The sequence below is a fragment of the Leptopilina heterotoma genome, unplaced genomic scaffold (genome assembly GCF_015476425.1).
Source record: "Leptopilina heterotoma isolate Lh14 unplaced genomic scaffold, ASM1547642v1 Lhet_24, whole genome shotgun sequence".
In the NCBI taxonomy this organism is placed as follows: Eukaryota; Metazoa; Arthropoda; class Insecta; order Hymenoptera; family Figitidae; genus Leptopilina; species Leptopilina heterotoma.
The window spans coordinates 2,015,276-2,032,405 of record NW_025110956.1 but is presented as its reverse complement, the minus strand read 5'-3'; the positions used below and the strand labels follow the sequence as shown (position 1 = coordinate 2,032,405).

At 25.3% G+C, this 17,130-nt stretch overlaps 1 protein-coding gene across 1 annotated transcript; it reads right to left on the bottom strand.

Moving 5' to 3' along the window:
* Window positions 1-1,006: 1,006 nt before the first annotated feature.
* Window positions 1,007-16,942, bottom strand: LOC122503010 (ubiquitin conjugation factor E4 B). Its single transcript, XM_043613392.1, has 7 exons — window positions 16,687-16,942; window positions 15,373-15,654; window positions 10,140-11,917; window positions 5,587-5,734; window positions 4,821-5,507; window positions 1,367-1,688; window positions 1,007-1,126 (listed from the first exon to the last, which is right to left on the bottom strand). Exons 1-7 carry the CDS (start codon window positions 16,708-16,710, stop codon window positions 1,062-1,064), a joined length of 3,306 nt encoding a protein of 1,101 aa, XP_043469327.1. The 5' UTR covers window positions 16,711-16,942; the 3' UTR covers window positions 1,007-1,061.
* Between the last annotated feature and the right edge of the window lie 188 nt (window positions 16,943-17,130).

Sequence of the window (17,130 nt, the reverse complement as noted above, 5' to 3'; positions counted from 1 at the left end):
ATTTTTAATTCCGCTGCATTAGTGTCAATTTTTTTTTTTTTTTTTGAATGACATTGTCGGAAATTTTCAAGTTTATAGTTAAATTATAAATTAAGTAGTTTAAAAATGAAAATATTTGTTTTAAAAAATAAATGCGCTTTTTAGTTAACCGCGTAAAAATTGGATCGGATATCTGAAGAAAAAGTCCTGGAATGTTAAATATGAACATGTTAAATTGTTTCATCTTATATTCGAATGGAAATGAATTTTACACCATATTTCACCCATAATTGGTCTGCAATTAGAAAACAAAAAGAAATCCAACAAAAAAAATAAAAAAGCCAACTAAATATAAAATAAATAACTTTATACCCAATAGAGGTAAAATATTAAATGCAAATTTGCCTAAACAATCTAAATCATTTGATGAAAATTAAAAATGATTTTTAATCAATGTAAAAAGAAAAACTCTTTTTCTTTGATTGTGAATATTTTGACTGCAATTATTCAATTATTTTTTTTTATCATCACTAATGCAGCTTTTAACAATGAAAATTTAAGTAGTCAAACATGTACTGTATAAAATGTTGATGTTGACAGTACTTCTTTGAAAAAGTCATTAACATTAGAGACAGCTGTTTTCTAATTCATTTAGGTATGTATTATTTATACGTTGATATTAATATTTTTATCCTACAATTGAGATGTAAGTATCTGAAGAAGAGAAAGTTTGCTTCTTTATGAGCAAAAGTTTTAACAGATTTTCCGATACCTATGATTAGATTGCGCTTAATATTTACAATATTCTCACGTTCGATGATAATTTTAATGTATATACTGGCAGTTTCGCAGCAGCAGTCTCTTCACCATCTATGTATATATAAAACTGTAAATTTATTGAGCGCAACATTTTCACAAATAGAGCGAGATCTTTGCACTGCGACTGTTTCAATTTCGTAGTAATATTCTATACCAGATGATAAAATTCACCATTCACTACTCACGAACAATTCAACATTTTTTTTTCTTTTCTTTTATTTATTTATTTATTTATTTTAGCTGCTTTATTTTCTAGAAGACAATTATATGTTTTCAGATTTCTGCTTTTGCTGTTTCCAAGCTGCTATTCTCTCTTTTAAATCGCGAACTGTAATCAAAAAGTTTACATTAAACATTCATTTTTCATTAGAATTTTGAATTATTTTAAACACTTTATAATAATTATATTCACTTGCTCACAACAGTAGATAAATAATATCAGTCCAATCAATAATTTTATAGTAAAATACTCAACAAAATTATTTTTTAAACAATGTCACTTTAACTATTTTTTACGAAATATTAGGAAAATAAAATTGAAAAAAGAAAGAGTAATTTGTAAATTTACCTGGCGTAAGCATATCTTCGCTGAGAGGTTGACGACTGAATGGATCAGTAGCACTGTTTAACAAGTGTCTAATGATAACAGCCTTATCCATAACAATTCCCGACGGAAGTTTCACGGGATCCTCCATGAGCGTGTCCATGAGAGGATCTCTAAATTCCTCAGGCGCATCTCCGTAATCAACATCACGGGCTCGATTATCTTTCGCAATAATTGCAGCTCGCTCAGCCAATCCTCTAAATTGTTCAATCTCAGTCGTTGTTTTTATTGCCGATTTTTGCAGTCTGTTTGCTGCGTCCGCAAATAACTCTTTGCAAAATGAACGCTGGAAAATTAAAAATTTATTAGGTATTTTTAACATCAACGAATTCATAATCAGGGTTGCCACAAAAATTCAACTTTGTTTTTCCCTGACTTTTCCCTTATTTCCAGACAGAATTTTCACTTTTTCCCTGATCCTAAAGAATATTCTGATTCACTCTAAAAATTATTAAATACTAAAAAAAAATGTTCTATTTCATTTATTTGCAAATTTCTTCAAAAGTAAAATTATTCGAAAACATCAATAACTTCTTTTTCAAAAAAAAATTTAATCGTTATTATTTTTCCATTTTTATATAAAAATATAGTTACTCAAACTTCTTTGAAATTATTTTTATCATTTAAATTCAATTTTTACTATTTTCTAGAATTTTTAAACTAAAATTCTTCTTTAAATAAATTATTTTATAAATTTTTAATAATTTTTGAAAAAGTTCGTTGGGAATTTTCAAATCCATTTGTTTACAATTTCATTTTAAGAAATTTCGATTATTCGGAAATTCTTCATTTAAATACATATTAGAACATAGAAACTTTTAGTAAGTTCAAATAAAATGTTTCGAAAAAATTAGTTTCACAGAATTTTTAAATTTAAAGTATGAAAAATTCAAATTTTCAAAGATTTTAATTTGAAACCTTTTCAAAATTCAATTATTTCTTAAAATTCACACTATATTGCTTTTAATATTCAATTATTACCTATCTAAATTTTTACTGAAATTTATTTTGAAATCAATTTTTATTAGAAAATTCTACGAGAATTCAATTATTAAAATACAAAAGTAAATAATTTATTGATAATAATTGACAGTTTTTTAATAATTGTATTTTTATGAAGGATTTTATTAACAACTTTTAAAAATAATTAATTTCTTGTAAGGAATTTAGTTAAAACTTTACAGAAATTTATTGAATTAAAGAATTTTATAACAATTTTTGAAAATAATTGAAAACTTTTCAAAAATTTTATTAAAATTTTAAAAAATAAAATTCATGAGCAGAATTTAAATAATAATTTATGAAAATAATTGCATTCGAACGAAGAATTTTATTAAACTTTGTTTAAATAATTGAAATTTTTGAAAATAATTGACTTCTTGAGAAGAATTTCACTACTTATTTATAAAAATAACTTAATTCTTGACGAGAATTTTTCAAAAATTTTGTAAATAATTTAATTTCAGCAAAAAAAAGAAAAAATGAAAATTAGAATTCTATTGTCGAGTTTTAATAAAATTTTTAAGAATAATTGCATTTTTCGAGGAATTTATTTAAAATTGTATTAAAAATATTTGATAATTCTGCGATGAAAATAATTGGATTTTTTAAAAGAAATTTTATTATTATGAAAATAATTGAATGTTTTCGTAGAATTGTCTCAAAAAATTTTTTTCAATAATTAAATTTAGTGATAAATTTTATGAAAATAGTAAATATTGAAAATCATTGAATTGTGAAAAACTTTTGAAAATAATTGAAATTTTGCAAAGAATTTTATTTAAATTTTTGTTGAAAAATTCTGCTATTTATAAAGAAAATTGAATTCTTGACGAGATATTCGTTAAAATTTTTATAAATAATTGAATGTCTTCGAAGAATTTTATTACTTTTAAAAATAATTAAATTCTTGTGATGAATATTGTTATTTACGAAAATAATTGAATTTTGCAAAGAATTTTATTAAAATTCCTAAAAATAATTAAATTTCAGTGAAGAATTTCGTTGTTTATGAAAATAATTGCGTTACAAATTTTGAAATGTATATTAATAATCGTTACTTTCCGATAATCTGTTTGCTGTTTGAACTTAGTTACTGTTTGCTTTTTTGTTTCCTAACTGTTTAAATAATTTTTCTTTTTAAATGTTTTCAATTTTAAAATTAATATAAGTATTGAAAATGATTGAGTTCTTGCAAAGAATTTTATCAAAAAATTGGAGAATAATTGAATTTGTTTCAAGAATTTTATCAACATTTTTTTCATTAATTGAATTCTTTCGAGAAAGTGTAATAAAATTGTGTTAAAAATATTTTAATTTTTGGCAAGATTTTTATTAAAATTCTTTAAAATAATTGAATTGTTTTGAAGAATTTATTTCCATTTTCTTGAAAATATTGGATTTTTATTTAAATAATTTTTACTAAAAATTTTGAAAGTAATTGAATATTACGAAGATTTTCTTTAAAGTTTTTAAAATAATCGTGTTTATAATTAATTATAATTAATAATTTCCTTATTAAATTATTTTTAAATTATTCATAGAAAATTAAATTCTTTTAAATAATTTTATTAGAGTTTTTGTAAATAATTAGATTTTTTTAAGAATTTTTGAAAATAATTGAAATTTACAAAGAATTTTATTAATAATTTTTAAGAACAATTGAATTGTTTAGAAAAATGTTATTAAATTTTTTGAAAATAATTGAAGCTGATAGGGAAATTTTATTAAAATTGTATTGAAAATTATTGAATTATTGCGGAAGATTATAATTGAATTGTATGGAAGAATTTTATCTGAATTTTTTTAAAGGAATTTTATTAAAATTGTCGAAAGCAATTGAATTTATATTAAAATTCTTGAAAATAATCGAATTTAATTAATATTTTTAAAAATAATTATTGTATTCTATCGAGAAATTTTTTAAAATTGTATTGAAAATAATTGCAGTTCTCTAAAAAATACTATTATTTATAAGAATAATGATATTCTTTTGAGAAATGTTATTAAAATTTTTGAATAATAATAATAAACAAGAATATTTAATATTATGTACTTAATAAGTGAATTCTTTAAATTTTGAATCTGTAATCATTTAAAAATTGATGTTTATTCTTGAAAATATAAAGTTTTTTAATTTAAAAAATAATAATTAATAATAAATGGAATACCGCGTTCCACGCGTATCATTTGCTAGTAATTAAATAATACCTATTAAAAAATTCATTCTTGTCAAAAATAGAAAAAAAAATTAAAGGTTTTATATTAGAATTCTTGATAATTTCATAGTTTATGAGACAAACTAAAAATACACAAAAATTCAGAATTTTCTTAAGAATTTTAGAAATTTAATTTTTTCCTGACTTTTCCCTGACCTGTGGCAGCCCTATTAATGTATATGAAATATGAATAAACTCACCTCATCACTAGCTAACGCCGCAGCAAAATTATCACAGTCTAGATGTAGGTAAATATCAACCAACTGACTAAGCAAGTTTCTCGGCTCCCAGCCGTACTTTTGTGGATTCCTCACTTTCAAGTTCTTGCATTTGGGGCCGCACAATTGTTGCAAATTGAAGTTCAGCATGGCACTGAGTCTCGCAACAAGTTCGGGTCGGAGGAAAGGTTCCCTAATGTCAACGGTGAGATAGTGGAACATGGCTACAGTTTCTTTCGCCAAAGTCAGGTAGGAGCGGGCCTGCCGTTCGTCGGCGGTGAGCTGCCTCGTGCGGGTCTGCTGCTGCTCCTGAGTGAAGGCAGACCAGCCAGCCTCGTCCGACATCAGTTCCTGGACTTCGTGAATTCGTTTGAGAGACTCGAGACTTTCGTCCAGCAAAAAGGTCGTGTCATTCATTAACATGTTGATAAACTTGACAAACTGCTTTCCATTGTTGCTTTCGTTGACGATAGCCACGCGATGAATTGGACTGTCCCACATTGACTTTAGAATTAAACTTATGTGATAGCGGATCGAGAATTTGTCGTAGAATTCCGAACTTGATCCAGTTGTTTCAACGTCTGTGTAGAATTTCATTAGATAAGAGGCTAGGTGTGTTCTCGATATTGGATGAGACATTATTTGTTCGTGGAGGGCTTCGGTTCGTGCCTGGAATTAGAATTTACATTAATACCTTTACATTGCGGTCGCCTACTAATATTGAGCTCGTTTTTGAGAGAAATATTACCTGTACACTTGGATTAATAACAAAGAGGACTTCAATGACTTTTGCAATTAGGTAAGGATTTCTAATGCAATGCGGCGTGCAAACCATAACAAGGAGCCACGTGATCAGCGAATTATCCATGTTGTTTACTACAACTGCAGGGCTAAATCTGAAATCAGACATCACTTCGTTAAAAATCCAGTTGATTACAATTCTAAGTTACTATCCAAAGTTCGTTTTGCTTCATTCTGTCAGGATATTTTTAAAAATTTTTAATAGCGAAATCATTGTGGAAGACAATTTAGTTACTCAACTAAATTTTCCATTAATAGTCTATTTCATTACGAAAATTTTTAGCCCTTGTGAATTTCGATTGGATTAAAAATGACAATTTTAATTTTAACTATATTATTTTATTAATTATTAACTATATTAATCTTCGTATTCTTTCATTCATTCGTTGTATGCTTTTTTATATAACAAATTTCGTTTGACTCATCTAAATAATTATGCCAATTATTCTCCTCTTTATTTTTAACAAATTTCAATTGTTTTTAAAACTAAAAGTTTTTTTAAAAATAAAGGAAAAAATGTTTATAAATTCTATTTGTCAGTTACTAATTTTAATTGAAAATGAAATTGAAAATTTTTAAATTTTTACACTTTTAGAAAATAAAGGAAAATATTTTACTCACAAAAAAATGTTCTGTTACATTTTATTAACGAATTTCTTTAATTATAAAATTATTCGAAAACAATAATTTCTTTTTTGAATATTTTAAATATTTAATTATTATTATTATTTTTCCATAGGAATTAAGATTTTCAAAAATTTCAAATTTAAAAATTTTTGAAATTAAACAGCATTAAAAATATTGTCTTCGACTCGGAGTAATCGATTTCTTCATTTTTTATACCTAATAATTAAAGATGATCGAGAAATAAAATAATTATTTTATATTATATAAGAATGTTGTTACTGCAACTTCTTCAAAATTATTTTCATATTCAATTATTATTTAAAATTTTAACTAAAATTCATTTTTAAATCAATTTTTATTAAAAAATTATATAAGAATTCAATTATTTAAATACAAAAGTAAATTATTTATTGATTAATTGAATGATTCTTAAAATTTAATTCTTATAAAGAATTTTATTACCAAATTTTTAAAGAATTGAATTCTTTTGACGAATTTTAATAAAATTTTTAAGAATAATTACATTTTTCAAAAAATTCGATTAAAATTGTGTTAAAAATAATTGAAATTCTGTGATGAGTTTTATTATTTATGAAAATAATGTAAATTTTCCCAAGAATTTTATTAAAATTAAAATTAAATCTAAAATAATTGAATTTCGGAGAAGAATTTTATTATTTATTACTTGCAATTTTGACAAGAATTTTTTTTTTAATTTTTGAACATAATTGAATTTCTGCGAAGAATTTTATTACTTCTAATAATAATTGAATTTTTCTAACGAATTTTATTCAAGATTTTAAAAATAACTGAATTTCTTTGAAGAATTTTATTATTTATGTATAAATAATTGAATTCTTGCAGCGAATTTTATTCAAGTTTATAAAAATAATTGAATTTCGGTGAAGAATTTTATTATTTATAAAAATAATTGAATTCTTAAAAAGAACTTTGTTAAATTTTTTTGTAAATACAATTGAATTCTTGCGACGAATTTTATAAAAATCTTTTTAAATAATTGATATTTTTCGAAAAATTTTATCAAAATTTTTGTATGTATTTGAAATAATTGAATTCCTGTCCAAATTTTATTACTTATGAATTTCGAAGAAATTTATTTAAAATTTTGTAAATTATTGAATTCCTGTAAAATTTTGCCAAGAATTTTATTATTTATGGAGATACATAATTGAAATTCTGACGAAAATTTGTTTTTAAAGTTTTTAACATAATTGAATATTTGCGAAGAATTTTGTTACTTTTGAAAATAATTGTATTTCTGGAATCATTTGTAACTTTTCCAAAATTCAATTTTTTTAGTGTTTTTAACTAAAATTGTTTTGAATTATTAGAATTTTTCAAAAATTTAAGTTCTTTAAAATTTCTAATTTCTAATTCTAATTGAATTCTAATTTTGTATTTTAAATAATTGAATTCCTGTGGAAATTTTATTACTTATGAAAATAATTCCAGTGAAATTTTGCCAAGAATTTTTATAACTTTTGAAAATATAATTGAATTTCTAGAATCATTTGTAACTTTTTTAAAATTTAATTTTTTTAGTATTGTTAACTAAAATTCTTCTATAAATATAGTATTTATGAAAATTGTAAAAATTATTCATTAGATAAATTATAAATTATAATTTTATGATAGTTCTTGAAAAATTAAATTATTTAAAAAGAAATTATTTTCAGAAATTGAAAAAATTGACGGTTTTATATTATAATTTGTTGTAATTTCATAGTTTATGAGGCAAACAAAAAAGACACAAAAATTCAGAATTTTCTTATGAATTCTAAAAATGCAATTTTTTCCAGTATTTTTTATAAAAATCCCTGACTTTTCCCTGAATTTCCTGTGTCAGAATATATGATATTATAGTTATATTAATGCTAAAACTATATTCCAATTCATATTCAGGCCTCGGATTGACTTTAAGACACAAAAAAAGTCGCTTTAGTAGATTAAAAATACAAAAAAACTTTTTTAATTTGATCAAATCTTTATAAAACAATTGAATTTTGGTAAAATCGTTCAAAAGTAATTGAAATTAGACAAAATTTTGTAAAAATAATTGAATTTTTGAAAAATATAAAATGAATAATCCAATTTTTCAAGAATTTTAATTATAAATATAAACATGATTTTTCATAAATTTCAATTATAGAATCTAAAGAAGTAAATTTAAAAAAAATTTAATTTACTTTATTCAAAGATAAGTAAATCTTAAAAAATTATGATGAAACAATTCTAAGAATTAGTTTTTTAAAAATATTCTAATGTAATTTTTCAAAAAAATTGAATTTCTTAAAAAAAATTTTGTATAATTAAAAAAACAAAATAATTTTTTTAAAGAATTTTAATTAAAAATTTTCACAATTACTGTTTTCTCCAAAATGTAAAAAATAATTCTGAAAAATTTTAATATTTGTATTATTTTTTACGTATTCGAATTTTCGGAATTGTTTTTGAAAATATTGAAAATAATTGAATTTTAAAAATTTGTAATAATGAAAAAAATTCTAAGAATTACTTTTTTAAAAAAAATTTGAATATTATTTTTTAGAAGCTCGTTTTTTCATTAATTTTCATAAATTTATACTTGAAGATTTTTCATTAAATTTTTTTGAGAATTCAAATATTTTCACAAAATTTGCAATTAAATTTCTTCAAAAGTTGATTTTGAAAAATTGTAATAATAATAATTGAAAAAAATCAATTATTTTCAATTAAATTTCACAAAATTTCAACTATTCCAAATCTCTTTAATAATTGTATATTTCGAAAATTTAATTAGAAAAATTATTCAAAAATAATTTTTGAAAGATTTTTCTATAGTTCTTTTTCACATTAGAATAATCGAAATAATGTGCAATTTATACTAAAAATTTGGTATTTTGTTGCAATATTTCAACATTTTTTTTTCTAAATTCTCCTCAAAATTTCAATTATCTTTATAAATATCAAAATTCTTCTGCAAAATTTAATTACTTTTAAACATTTTTAAAAAAATCTGTTCAAAATTTCAATTATCTTTATAAATAATAAAATTCTTTTCTAAAATGCAATTATTTGAAAAAATTTTAATAAAATTCTGGACAAAATTTCAATTTACTTTATAAATAATCAAATTCATTCTAGAAATTCAATTATTTTTAATTTTTTTTTTAAATTTCTCGTCAAAATTTTAATTATTTTCATAAATAATAAAATTCATCCTGGAAGTTGAATTATTTTCAAAAGTTCTGTTAAAATTCTTTGCAAAATTCAATTATCTTCAAAAGTAAGAAAATTCTTCGCAGAAATTTAATTATTTCCAAAATTTTTTTTAAAACTCTCCTCAAAATTTCAATTATGTTTATAAATATCAAAATTCTTCTGCAAAATTCAATTACTTACTAATGTTTTCGAAAAATTCGAAAGAAATTTGTAAATAAATGTAACAGAACATTTTTATGACTAAAACTTTTTCCTTTTTTCTATAAATTTCAGTCGCATTTTATAAGAAAAAAAATCTCGAAAAAGTCGATTAGTCGCATTTTAAAAAAAAAGTCACATTTTCTTAGAAAAGTAAAAAAAAAGTTGAAAAAGTCGCACAATCCGAGCCCTGTATTTTGAAGAAAAGTCGAAAAAATCATAATATCCGAGGCCTGCATATTTTATTTTTATGAAAATAAATTTGAATTAAAAATTTTTACGTTTTATTATTTTTAAAATTGCTAATTTTATTTTAAAAAGTTAGTGAGACGTCAGACGCGCGCGAATTGTTGTTAGTAAGTATTATTATTCTATTTCAATGCGCTCTGAAGTAGCAAAAAGAAAATAATTAAAGAAAATTAAAATCTAAAAGAAAATGTTCGAAATACTTACTGCAAAGTGAAGAGTAAAAATTCAGCGATATCTTCAACGTACCACTCGGGAAGAGCGGTAAAGACATTAGGTACTTCCTGTGGTAGAGGAAGTTCAGGAAGAGCGCTGTTGGGATCGGTTTGAGTCAAGAGACCTAGTAAAATCGACGCCACGGACGCATAGAAATGAAGAGCCCGACTGAGCAAGACTGGGTCGATGAGTCCGGCGTCAGCGCAAGATTTCGACTTGCCCAGACGTTTCAGTTGTTGTTTCCAACGTTTGATGAATTCCTTATTGCGAACAGCGAAAGGAGTGTCCTTCCACTGCGCCTCGCTTGCCTGCAGTTCGTCGAGCATCTTCTGCAAATCCCTCAGTGCTCTTAATTTCCTCTGATACTTTTGTAGAGCCGGAAGTAGAGCTATGTGATGGCAGTGCAGAGTCAAGAACCAACACTGAGTGGGGAATTTCGCCTCCGTCCACTTGTGTGTCTTGCCCGTCTCCTTGAGCCAGTCCTCCACCTCCTGCGAAGACAGCTTCAACCGCGTCTCATTAGTGACGTCCACTAGGCTGTTGGGGTGGAACGGATACATCGAGTCTATCGTGTCCAACTTGATTTTCACCGAGAGCATCTGCAGGACAGAGAGCAAGTTGAGCATGAATCCATCGCCGGCGAGGGCGAATTCCTCGGCTTGGATTTGTGTTCGTTTCTCATTGTGCTTCAGCAAGGCCGCGAGATAGGCTAATGTAGTCTCGCGGCAATTGCTGTTCGCCAAGACCGCGTGTAGAATTTTGTGAAGAGACGTTCTAATGCTTTCCAGTTCCTGCTGGAGCGTCGAGTTCATTGACTTGTCTGTGGATGGATTGCCGCTGAAGAACTTCTCCGCGACTTTCGGCTGGTCCTCGGCAAACACGGAGACGGAGAAGAATGGCCCGAGGAACGAAGTTCGCGCCAACTCTCTGCCCACTGCGCTCGTCATCACGTCCGGCAGGAACTGAACCTGGTGTGTGAGGAGTCGGCATATGGGTCGGGTGGTGCCATTCGTTCCCACGCGAATGTCGATCAATTCCTCCAGAGCCTCGATCGGCCTGCGGTGAGTGTTCCCCACCAAGCTGCCCTGCTGCATCGCCAAGTAGAGCGCTTGGAGAAGCGGCGTGAATATTTTGTTGAAAGTCTGCGACTGTGTGTGCGTTCTGGCGACGAGTTCGTGCAGAAAACCGCGAGGCAATTTCTGTGAGAGGAGAGGATAAATCATGGGCGAGGAGTTTGCCGACAGAGAAGTGGTGGGTGAGAGTCCGACGAGTCCCTGGAGAACGAGGTTCGTGTGCTGAATGCACTGAGCTCGAAGAATGGCCAGCACTTCCGAGAGGGGAGGACTGCTCGATCTCTTTGGATGATTCCTCTCCTCGATCGCCACTCTTGTGTAGCAGTCCATTAAGTAGACGAGACTTTTGGGCTGCGACTTCTCGCTGAAGATCACGGGAAGCGGACTGTTGGGAAGGGTCATTATGGGACTCAGGAGCGGACTTGTTTGACTGTTGGGACTGTCCTCCAGGCCCAGTGAAACGTCCATTGTGATTTCCTTTAAAGGGTCCTCGTCTCGAGAGAACATGTAGAGAACCTCCATCAAAGCCTCACTTATTATGTCCGATGAGTCCATTTGTTTTTGTTCCTGGACGGTTTTCGCTGTGTCAGGCAGAAATATGAAACCTTCCGTTGACTCTTTCCAAGAGACACAAAGCACTCGCGATATTACAGAATGAACTTGATCCAGAGATACTTCGGTACTGGAACTAGTAGTCTGAAATTAAAAAGTTTCTTTGTCAAAACAAAATTACTCCTAAACATAAAAAAAAACTTGGACTCATTTTTGTTGCATCTCAAAATAAGTCTATCAGTTAAATGACAGAACGTGACGCCACTACTAATGTGACAATTTTTCCAAGAAAATGAAAGTTTTTAAAGTTAGACTTAAAAAAAATTATTTACAAAATCAGATTTATTGATTAATAATGGATAATATAATAAAAGATAATAATCAAAGCAGTAAGTGATGTTACAGTCTCATAAACAAATAATCATTAAACTTGTAACTTAAACAAAAAATAATAAATGTTTTTAGTTATTCATGTTTCAGGCTTCACAGTGCCCCTAAAAAGTATTTTAGGGGAAATAAGGAACTGAAAATTAAAAAATAGGGGACTTTTAGGGGACCATAAAAATTTGTTAAATAAAGATTAAAATATAATTTATTTGTACAGGGTTGCCACAAAAATTTAACTTTATTTTTCCCTGACTTTTCCCTCATTTTCAAACACAACTTTTTCCCTAACCCTAAAAAATATTCAGATTCACTCTAAAAATTATTAGATACTCAAAAAAATTTTCTAATAAATTTATTTACAAATTTCTTCAAAAGTAAAATTATTCGAAAACATCAATAGTTTTATTTAAAATTGAGAAGAATTTCCCTATCTATTTACAAAGATAATTTAATCCTTGACGAGAATTTTTAACAAATTTTGAAAATAATTTAATTTCTGCAAAGTATTTTATTACTTTTCAAAAAAATTTAATTCTTGTGATGAATATTGATATTTATCAAAATAATTAAATTTTGGAAAAGAATTTTATTAAAATTTCTTAGAATAATTGATATTTTGGGAAAAATTTATGCGATTTTGTTGTTTATTATCAAGCTAATTTAATTCTTTTGCAAAATTACTTAAAAATTTTTGAAAATATTTGATTTTCTGCGACGAATTAAATATTATTTATGAAAATATTTGAATTATTGCAACGAATTTTAGTAAAAAATTGTTTAAATAATTGAATTCTTGTAAAGAATTTTATTCAAATTTTTTTAAATAATTAAATTTCTCAGAATTTTTTTTTAAACTTTTTGAAAATCATTAAATTCCATCGAGAAACTTCATTAAAAAATTGAAAATAATTTAAATCTGACAGAAAATTTAAAAAAAATTCTTTTTTAAATAATTGAATTCCTGTGAAAATGTTTATTTTTGAAAAGAATTGAATTATTGGAAAGAATTTTATTAAAGTTTCTTAAATAATTGAATTGCTTTGAAGAATTTTATTTTTTACGAAAATAATTTCATTCCTTCGAAGATTCTTACAAATATTTTTAACAATAATTATATTCCTAGAAAGAATGTTATATTTTATAAAAATAATTTTATTTTATGACCAATTTTATTATAATTTTTCAAATTTATAAGGCATTTTATCAAAATTTTTTTTAAATAATTGAATTCTCATTAAAAATTTTATTATTTATGAAAATAATTGATTTCTAACGAAGAATTTTATTCAAATTTTTATTAAATAATTGAATTCCCATAAAAGAATGCGTTATTTGTGAAAATAATTGAATTCTCAAGAAGAATTGTATTAAAAATAATTGAATTGTACGGGAAAATTTAATTAAAATTGCAATTTTATTAACTAAATCTTGTAAAAAAATTTTTAATTAATAGAATTTTTAAAAGAATATTATTTAAATTTTTCGAAATAGTTGAATTTTTCAGAACTATTGTTTTCAATTCTCTAACTATATTTGAATTCTTTAGAGAAACTTCATTAAAAAATTAAAAATTATTGTATTGGTTCGAAGAAATTTATAAAAAATTGTATGTATTTTAATTCTTGTGAAATTTGTATTAAAATTTTGTTTAAATAATAGAATTCTTTTGTAAAATTTTATTAAAATAGTAAATATTAAAAATAATTGAAATGAGGAAATTTTTTGAAAATAATTGAAATTTTGACAAGAATTTTATTAAATTTTTTGAAAATAATTGAATTTTATTATTTATTAAGATAATTAAAACCTTGACGAGTGTTATAAAAATTTTTGAACATAATTGACTTCTTGAGAAGAATTTTTAGAAAATTTTTGACAAGAATTAAATTTCTGTAATCAGTTGTTTCTAAAATTTCTATTTAAATTTATAAAAAATTGATATTTTTAAAAATTTTAAATTGAAATCTTTGAAGTTCATCTATTTATGAAGATTATAAACGCAACTCTTTTGAAAATTTTAAGTAAAATTATTATTAATACTAATAAATTACATGTTCCAGTAATCTGCTCGCAGTTTGAAGTTAATTGTTGTTTGCTTTTTTGTTTCTTAACTTTTTTATAATTTTTCTTTTCCAATATTTTCAATTTTAAAATTAATGTATCAAAAATCATCGAATTTTATCAAAAAATTTGATAATAATAGAATTCCTACAAAGAATTTTATTAAAATTTTTAAAAATCCCAATTAAATTCTATTAAAGAATTTCTTCGATTTTTTTTAACTAATGGAGTTTCTTTAATAAATTTAAATTAAAAATTTTGAAAGCAATTGAATTTTATTAAAATTGTATTGAAAATAATTGAATTCTTGCGAAGAATTTTACTATTTATAAATATAATTGAAATGTTTCGAAGAATTTATTAAAATTTTAAGAAACAATTAAATTGTTACGAAGAATTTTATAGAAATATTTGAAAATAATGAAATTTTTTCGAGAAATTCAATTAAAGTTGTTTTGAAAATAATTGAATTTCTTTAAAGAATTTCAAAATAATTGAATTCGTCACAAGAATTTTATTATTTTTTGAAAATAATTGAATTCTTTCAATTTTTTTGACGAATATATTTCAAAATTGCATTGGAAGTAACTTAATTTTTATATAGAATTTTTTAAAAATTATTATTTAGAGAATTTTAAATTCTTGATAAAATTGAATTTTATGAAAATTTTTTAAAATAAATGAATTCTTTCGTGAAATTTTATTAAAATTTTTGAAAATATGAACAGTAATAATTAATTTTGCACCTAATAAGTGAATTTTTTGAATTTTGATTATGAAAGTATTTAAAAAATTTATATTTGAAAATAAAAAATTTTGTAATTTGCATAACAATAATAAATTGAATATCACGTTCCGCGCGTAACATTTGCTAGTTCATTAAATAATTTATAAGTAATAATTTTATGATAATTTTTTAAGAATTAAGTTATTAAAAAAATAAATTATTGTTAGAAATAGAAAAAATTGAAAATTTTGTATTAAAATTCTTTACTATTTCATAGTTTATGAGGCAAACAAAAAAGACTCTAAAATTTAAAATTTTCTTATAAATTCTAAAAATTAAATTTTTTCCAGTACTTTTAATAAAAATCCCTGACTTGTGGCAACCTTGAAAAAAGTTAACATTAGTAATTCTGTGTTCAGCTTACTCGTGATCTGGGTGTTGCTTCTTTCCTATCAGACTCTTCTACTTCCATATTTTCAATTCCCGAATCGACATCAATACCGGAAGTACTGCACTGTTTTTCACTATTTTCCTCAACATCCATTGTCACCTGCTGTTGTTGAGGTAGAAGAGGAGCCGCCGAATTGGGAGAAATATTCGAAGGTCCAGGCGTATCGGGAGAAGTGGGTACAGAAGTACTGTTCGTACTCGGCGACGCATTGTTTGATCCTAAACTCGCTAAGCGAGCTAACCTTCGCCGTCTTATCTAAAGCACAAGATTCAAAATTATATTCTTTTTTAAACTTTACAAAAATTCATATAGTTGTAAACTTGAAGAAAACAAACAAAAATAAACAAACGCAAACAAAGCGCAAAATTTAAATTTAAAACAATAAAATTTATTAACAAAAAATATTTAAAGATACACAAAAGATTTTTATTCTCATTAAGTATTAAAGAAGGGATGAAGTTTAAAATTAAATGTTCCTTGTTACAAAAATAATTTGGCACACTGTTGAAACAAAGAAAGTTATTAGTGGCTTTTTGTTTCGATCTGGGTTGCGAACTTAATTATTATTCCGAGAATTTTTAAAAACAAGGAAGTTTGGAGATTTTATTTTTTTTAAAATAACTTAATGAGAATAAAAAAGATATTTAATACTCGAAATTTTCAGAAAAAGACATTGCGGTACCATCGATCGTATTTAACCTTCAACTCATTGATTTTCCATTTCTTTTGACAGACTATAACTCTTTGCAGACAAATTAAAAAGTCCTTTAAGCTATTCTCTTATGAATAAATTAATGAAACGATAACAATAGTTCTAAATGAAAATTTATTCTCTTAAATAATTTTTTGATTACTCATGTAAAATAATATAAAAGTGAAATACAGTCTTTCAAAGTGCAATAGAAAAACAAAACTTTACATTAATTCTACATTCTTATAATTGGCAGAAATAGAGAATAATGTCAGTGCAACAAGAATAATTTGTATGTTAAATTAAATTAGTTATATAATTGATTTGTGCAACAAATTACATACAATTAGTATCGTTCGCTTTATGCAAAAGAATAAGGCACATAACAAAGAAACCGTGATTAAAAAGTTCCCGTGGTTTCTACTTATTTTGAATGTTTACGTTGATATTGAAAAGATAAGAGGAAAAAGAGTGTTAAGAAGGTAAAGAGAAATGATGTAAAGAGAAAGTTAGGGTCCATAATTTGTAGTGAAATAGAAGTAATGAGCACGCAGCAGAATGGAAATTAAAAAGTCATGAACTCGATATGTACTTACTTCCTCTTGAGTTAATTCATTCATAGTTGTTGCTTCTTGAATAAACGATGCCAAGTTTGATAATTTGCTTTTGTCTTTTAAACGTCACTAGCTTTAGAAAATATATAAAAAGCTCCGTTATAAAATTGTGGCACAGATATGTCAGAAATTTGGGCAGTCGTCACTCCACATCTGCCTTGGTTTTGACGGGAAGATAGCGAGCTCAGGTGAGTCACGGAAACTCTGTCTGTCAACGTCAAGCCAAGTGATCGACGATTCTTCAAAACAGCTGAGCAACTCACTAAACTATCGACCTTTAAATGGCGCTCACACCTCTATTAAGTAGAGTTCACAATGTTGAGCCCTGTTACAGAAATAGGGCATGAGAAAGAAAAGGATGCAGACAGCTTTTATCGAATTTATTTCTTTTCTTTATTTTTACTCCAATAATTAAAAACATCTAAA

Coding starts and splice junctions, on each gene's coding strand:
- LOC122503010 (XM_043613392.1), bottom strand. CDS start 16,710: ATGAATGAATTAACTCAAGAGGAA. Junction 15,655..16,686: donor ATGAATTAACTCAAGAGGAA/GTAAGTACATAT, acceptor CTTGTGCTTTAG/ATAAGACGGCGAAGGTTAGC. Junction 5,508..5,586: donor TTATTAATCCAAGTGTACAG/GTAATATTTCTC, acceptor TTCTAATTCCAG/GCACGAACCGAAGCCCTCCA.